At 34.9% G+C, this 7,470-nt stretch overlaps 1 protein-coding gene across 1 annotated transcript; it reads left to right on the top strand.

Moving 5' to 3' along the window:
* Positions 1-4,249: 4,249 nt before the first annotated feature.
* LOC127505162 (chemokine XC receptor 1-like) lies at positions 4,250-6,932 on the top strand. Its single transcript, XM_051880521.1, has 3 exons — positions 4,250-4,453; positions 4,983-5,075; positions 5,170-6,932. The coding sequence occupies exons 2-3, from the start codon at positions 4,983-4,985 to the stop codon at positions 6,166-6,168; spliced, it is 1,092 nt and encodes a 363-aa protein (XP_051736481.1). The 5' UTR covers positions 4,250-4,453; the 3' UTR covers positions 6,169-6,932.
* Positions 6,933-7,470: the final 538 nt, after the last annotated feature.

Raw genomic sequence — 7,470 nt, 5'->3', positions numbered from 1 at the left:
AATAAATTTAGGCTATAGCTACAAAAATAGGGCATGACCCTTTTGGGTTTGTGTTTGAGGATGGGGGATCTGAGCATCATTTATTGGGTGGGTTGTACTTTTTACTGATTCTCTTAATAGGAACAAACCTTTTCAGAAAGTTTCATAGTTTTTAGGTTTCTACACTCACTCAGCCTGCCATCACCTGTTTCCATTAACGTTTTCTCTGAAAAATTTCATAAAGGTAAGTGATATAACTCATCAGGTAGAAAACAGAATGTGACTTACTGAAATATTATCTTTCTATATAATATTGTATCAGAAATGTTATCATTGCATTAACGTTACGTTCTCTCCATATTTCTGAAGTGCATATTAATGAATATTTGCGATAATTATCATTAATTATTTCTCAAATTGGTTAAATAATATTTGACTCATTGTGATAAGTTACACTGTCTTCACATGGTACCTTTTACATTTTACATTAGTGGCAAATTTTTATCTACAGACTTGTGAAACAGACAAGAAAAACAAAAGATTTCTTTATTCTTCAGGTCCATGTTTTACACCTTTCTAGAGGGTCTATCATCACCTTATTTTTGTATTAAATATCGGATTGATACATTTATACATCAAGATGATAACCCAATCAATAACTGAAAGTCAGCCTGAAACATCTACCAGTGAAGACTATGATTATCCTGATTACAGTTTTACCAATGGAAGCATAGCAGACGAACTCTGTTTCAAGACAAAAGTTGACCAATAAAACAATAAAATATAAAAATAAAAGTTAATTTAAAATATTAAATACTGTACGTAAATAAAAATAAAACTGTCAAATTAAGAACACTAAATAAATGTTATTAATTCAACTAATTATTAAAAATAAAAGGGCAGAGATCAAAGGGAATACTCGCAAAAAGAAACATATGTTTCTATCACCTGTCACTATACTAGGGGGATCTGGTTCAACACTTAAAAAGCCTCAGGGGAGCTGTTAAAGAAATACTCAACTCTGCCTGACTCGAAGTCAGCATAGATACGTTGGTTGTTTAGTTCCTGCTTTCAAGATTCTTCGAGTGTTTTGTAAAGTTTTTGAGTTTGTTGAATAAAAGAAGCTGCTGCATCAAGTTTCTGACAACTTTCCTTGGTGCTGCAACCAGCAACGGCGATGATAGCCACATACATATTTTACACCAGGAGAAAGATCAAAACCAGTAATCATTAAATGTAAGTTTTATCAATTTCTTCTTTAGAGTCATTTTATGTATTATTTTAATATGTTCAACATAATCTATATTTAATATAGGCCAACTCAATGTGAATGACTTTTTTCCCCCATGTTTCGTGATTCATTTCAATGTTTTGACAAATAGCAAATTTTGCAAATTTATGCTATAACTACAGGAACAAAAATAGGGCATGAACCTGTTGGGTTTTGTGTTTGTGGGGTATCTGAGCATAATTTATTAGGTGGGTTGTAAGCCTACTCTTTACTGATACTCTAATAGGAACAATCACATATTTAGAAAGTTTCATAGTTTTTAGGTTTCTACACTCGATCAGCTTGCCATCACCCGATTCCATTAAACTTTTCTCAGAAGAATTTCATAAAGGTTAGTGATATAACAAAATATTTCTTTATTCTTCAGGTCCATGTTTTACACCTTTCTAGAGGGTCTATTATCACCTTAGTTTATTAAATATCCCATAGCATTAAATATACATTTTTTTCACTTATGCATCAAGATGACACGCCAATCAATAACTGAAAGTCAGCCTGAAATATCTACTGCTGAAGACTATTATCTTGATCATTTCAATGGAAGCATAGAAGACAAAGTCTGTATCAAGACAAAAGTTGACAAAATATTTCTTTATTCTTCAGATCCATATTGTATTAAATATCCTTTTTTTCATTTATGCATCAAGATGACACACCAATCAATAACTGAAAGTCAGCCTGAAACATCTACCACTGAAGAGTATGATTATCCTGATTACAGTTCGACCAGTGGAATCATAGGAGATGCAGTCTGTACCAAGACAAAAGTTGACCAGTTTGGAAGAGTCGTCACTCCGGTCATTTTTATCATCGTTGTTCTGTTCAGCTGTGTGGGAAACTCATTGGTCCTGTATGTCCTTGTGAAGTATGAAAATCTGAAATCCCTCACCAACACATATCTGTTAAATCTGGCTCTCTCTGATCTGATTTTCACATTTGGCTTGCCTTTCTGGGCCTACTACTACATGTATGGCTGGACTCTTGGAGATTTTGCTTGCAAAGCAGTTAACTATGTGTTCTACACAGGATATTACAGCAGCATCATCTTCCTGACAGTTTTGACTGTCCACCGCTACATGGCCGTGGTTCACCCCTTGTCGGTGGTCATGTCTAGGAAGAGCCTGCACTGCTACGTAACATCAGTTGTCATCTGGATCATCAGTCTTTTCGCTGCCGTCCCACAAGCCATGTTCAACTCTGTAGTGTACAGCCCTGTTGAAGTAATGATAGAGGGTCAAACTGACAGCACCAATGTTCTGCAGCTTTGTGATTTTGATGGTGAAATTAATTGGAAGCTTAAAACTATATACTTGCAAAATTTCTTTTTCATTGTTGCATTTGTGATCATTGCTTTTTGCTACACTGTGATCCTGGTACGGCTGCTTCGACCAACAGCTCACACTCGTAAGAAGACAGTGCAGCTCATCCTCTTCATAGTGGTGTTTTTTTTCTTGGGATGGGGGCCATACAACGTGGCCATATTTCTGGACTCTCTTATTACATGGGGAATCTCTCCTTTTAATGAGTGTGACGTCAGTAAATCTATAGACTATTGGCTCTACATCTCTCGGATGATGGCTTTCTCACACTGCTGCCTGAATCCTGTGTTTTATGTTTTTATGGGGATAAAATTCAGAAACCACTTAAAGAAAATGTTAATGGACTTTCCGTAAGAAGAACAATGAGCCTCAGAATCGAAGCAGCAGGCTTATTTACTCCAACGGCGAAGAAAAATCAATGTATTAGCTCACTATGCTTAAAAATAACTCCAAAACAATAAGTTTACAACTGATTTTCAGCAACAAAATAAATGCAATGTAAAGTGTCTGTACTGTAATTGAACAAACCTTTGAAAAATGTTCCAACTTATAATATTACTAAAATAGCATGTAAAAAAAAATCTCTAAAAATCTGCCTTTTGCCTTTTTACAAGAGTATTTTATATACTGTGTTAAATTAATTTGCTTTCTTTTATACATTCATACTTGATGCAACAATGTACAAATAATATGGAGTGTATATAGTAAACATGTTAGCTGTGATCACATGCAATTAACTGCATTTGTCATTATGCATGTTTCAAATTATTCACATTTTTCCAATTACATTTAATAACTTTAAATAGCTTTACTAAAAAAATTAAAAGTTTTAAAAAAGAAATTGCACAAAGTATGCAATGTTTCCTCTTTTACACTTAAAACTTCTACAAACTCAAACTGAGTGAATCATTATCATTTATCCTTCAGTATAGTTCTGATTTGTTCTTGTTTTTGAAAACATGTGCAATCAATATTTCCCTGCACTTCTGTCACAAATGTCATTTATGAGCCACAAACAGTAAAAATAAATTGCACCCAACCACATGGCTGCCAGTTTCTCAAACTTACAGTGGTTCTATGATCCAATTCAGGGGTCCAGAATTCACGTTTCTAAGCTTTCCTTCAAATTTTTAGAGTAAAATATGCACAAATAAATAAATAAAAATAAAACAATTATAACATGGGCACATAGCATGAAAAACATGTTGAGATGTACTACTACGTATAATACATCTTGTGAAGACTAACCATCCACGGCCAAGGAGGCCATCCCTTAACTGTCGGCTCCGCCCTGGCCCCCTGAACTGCCAGCATCTTTCTGGCTTCCAGAACTAGTGGAGCTTTGGCTCCTTGTTTCACCGGTACTTCCCTGGAGGCCAACAAGGGGTGGCTTAGTCCGAGGAGGAAACTGCCAGCCACCCCCAACCCTATGAAGTTATTACGGAGTGAGGACACGCCTTCCGGAAGGAGAGTACTGTCGCGTTTTGAGTTCTGTTTATGTTTGACTTTCTGTTATCTTCTAATCTGTTTATTAGTTCAGTTCAGTTCTCCTTCGTTCCTCACCTGTTTGGTTTAGTTCAGGTGTGTTTAATTAATTATCTAATCAGCTCATCTGTATGCCCTTGTATTTAAACTCTGTGTTTCTTTCAGTTCTCTGTCTGTCCTTGCCATTGATACGTTGGTTGTTTAGTTCCTGCTTTCAAGATTCTTTGAGTGTTTTGTAAAGTTTTTGAGTTTGTTGAATAAAAGAAGCTGCTGCATCAAGTTTCTGACAACTTTCCTTGGTGCTGCAACCAGCAACGGCGATGATAGCCACATACATATTTTACACCAGGAGAAAGATCAAAACCAGTAATCATTAAATGTAAGTTTTATCAATTTCTTCTTTAGAGTCATTTTATGTATTATTTTAATATGTTCAACATAATCTATATTTAATATAGGCCAACTCAATGTGAATGATTTTTTTCCCCCATGTTTCGTGATTCATTTCAATGTTTTGACAAATAGCAAATTTTGCAAATTTATGCTATAACTACAGGAACAAAAATAGGGCATGAACCTGTTGAGTTTTGTGTTTGTGGGGTATCTGAGCATAATTTATTAGGTGGGTTGTAAGCCTACTCTTTACTGATACTCTAATAGGAACAATCACATATTTAGAAAGTTTCGTAGTTTTTAGGTTTCTACACTCGATCAGCTTGCCATCACCCGATTCCATTAAACTTTTCTCAGAAGAATTTCATAAAGGTTAGTGATATAACAAAATATTTCTTTATTCTTCAGGTCCATGTTTTACACCTTTTTAGAGGGTCTGTTATCACCTTAGTTTATTAAATATCCCATAGCATTAAATATACATTTTTTTTTTTTTTTTTCACTTATGCATCAAGATGACACGCCAATCAATAACTGAAAGTCAGCCTGAAATATCTACTGCTGAAGACTATTATCTTGATTATTTCAATGGAAGCATAGAAGACAAAGTCTGTATCAAGACAAAAGTTGACAAAATATTTCTTTATTCTTCAGGTCCATGTTGTATTAAATATCCCTTTTTTTTTTCATTTATGCATCAAGATGACAAACCAATCAATAATTGAAAGTCAGCTTGGAACATCTACCACTGAAGAGTATGATTATCCTGATTACAGTTCGACCAGTGGAATCATAGGAGATGAAGTCTGTACCAAGACAAAAGTTGACCAGTTTGGAAGAGCCGTCACTCCAGTCATTTTTATCATCGTTGTTCTGTTCAGCTGTGTGGGAAACTCATTGGTCCTGTATGTCCTTGTGAAGTATGAAAATCTGAAATCCCTCACCAACACATTTCTGTTAAATCTGGCTCTCTCTGATCTGATTTTCACCTTTGGCCTGCCTTTCTGGGCCTACTACTACATGTATGGCTGGACTCTTGGAGATTTTGCTTGCAAAGCAGTTAACTATGTGTTCTACACGGGATATTACAGCAGCATCATCTTCCTGACAGTTTTGACTGTCCACCGCTACATGGCCGTGGTTCACCCCTTGTCGGTGGTCATGTCTAGGAAGAGCCTGCACTGCTACGTAACATCAGTTGTCATCTGGATCATCAGTCTTTTCGCTGCCGTCCCACAAGCCATGTTCAACTCTGTAGTGTACAGCCCTGTTGAACTAATAATAGAGGATCAAAATAACAGCACCAATGTTCTGCAGCTTTGTGATTTTGATGGTGAAATTAATTGGAAGCTTGAAACTATATACCTGCAAAATTTCATTTTCGTTGTTGCATTTGTGATCATTACATTTTGCTACACTGTGATCCTGGCACGGCTGCTTCGACCAACATCTCACACTCGTAAGAAGACAGTGCAGCTCATCCTCTTCATAGTGGTGTTTTTTTTCTTGGGATGGGGGCCATACAACGTGGCCATATTTCTGGACTCTCTTATTGCATGGGGAATCTCTCCTTTTATTGAGTGTGACATCAGTAAATCTATAGACTATTGGATCTACATCTCTCGGATGATGGCTTTCTCACACTGCTGCCTGAATCCTGTGTTTTATGTTTTTATGGGGATAAAATTTAGAAACCACTAAAAATGTTAATGGACTTTCTGTAAGAAGAACAATGAGCCTCAGAATCGAAACAGCAGGCTTATTTACTCCAACGGCGAAGAAAAATCAATGTATTAGACATCTATGCCTAAAAATAACTCCAAAACAATAAGTTTACAACTGATTTTCAGCAACAAAATGAAAGCAATGTGAAGTGTCTGTACTGTAATTGAACAAACTTTTAAAAATGTTCCAATCAATTATATTACTAAAATTGCATGTAAAAAAAGCTCTAAAAATCTGATGCAATTTTACAAGAGCTTATGTACATTTATTGTGTTAAATTCATTTGCAATATATATTTGCGTTCTTTTACACATTAATACTTGATGCAACAAATGATGAACAAATAATATAAGGGTGTATATAATAAACATGTTAGCTGTGATCACATGTTCTTAACTACATTTGTCATTATGCATGTTTCACATTATTCACATTTTCCCAATTAGATTTACTTTAAATAGCTTTACTAAAATAAATATGCAGTTTAAAAAGAAATTGAAACATTTGCAGTTTCTCCTCTTTTACACTTGGAACCAGTCTCAAACTGAGTGAATCATTATCATTTATACTTCAATATAGTTCTGATTTATTAATGTTTTTGGAATAAATATTTCCCTGCACTTCTGTCACAAATGTCATTTATGAGCCACAAACAGTAAAAATATTTTGCACCCAACCACATTTCTAAGCTTTTTGGAGTAAAATATGTATAAATTAAATTAAAACAATTATAACATGGGTACATTGTGCACTTGTCAGGAAACACCTGTCAGGATGTACTGCCACTATGGGTAACATATTTCGTGAGGACTAATCTAACCCTAACCCATGATCTTAAAATTATGCAAATATAGCGTGATTTCTGTTTTGAAACTAAATTAATGCAATGTAAAATGTTTGCATGTTAGCTATGGACTTAAACTCAGGTTTCTTTGGGTGTTTTTGGCAAGCAACTTTGAAAAACAAATTATTTTTTTCAATAAAATTTTTACAATAATAGTGAAATAAGTCAATGCATCAAATTCTCCTGGAATTAAGTTCATAAATTGATATATCTACACACTTGGAAAGGCTAAACTTGAACATTAGCATGTATTGTTCAATACTGTTCTTTATAAGCTGAATTCTTTTGAAAGCTTTCACTGCAGAATGTACCTGGGCCTTTTCTGTCTACAATGTGTTGAGTCACAAAGAATAAAGATAATTGCAGCTTGTTTCTCGTACATGCAGGGATTCTGAGCTATAGTTCAGTTCACCACAAATTTAACACTAGCAGTC

The sequence above is a fragment of the Ctenopharyngodon idella genome, chromosome 2 (assembly GCF_019924925.1).
Source record: "Ctenopharyngodon idella isolate HZGC_01 chromosome 2, HZGC01, whole genome shotgun sequence".
Lineage (NCBI taxonomy): Eukaryota > Metazoa > Chordata > Actinopteri > Cypriniformes > Xenocyprididae > Ctenopharyngodon > Ctenopharyngodon idella.
Note: the sequence above shows the minus strand (reverse complement) of the source record. Positions and strands in the feature narration are given on the sequence as shown.

What these genes read in the sequence shown, in the direction of transcription:
- LOC127505162 (XM_051880521.1), top strand. Translation starts at nt 4,983, where the DNA reads ATGACACGCCAATCAATAACTGAAAGTCAGCCTGAAATATCTACTGCT. An exon ending in ATGGAAGCATAGAAGACAAA is followed by an intron (nt 5,076 to 5,169) that starts GTCTGTATCAAG and finishes TTATGCATCAAG; the next exon opens with ATGACAAACCAATCAATAAT.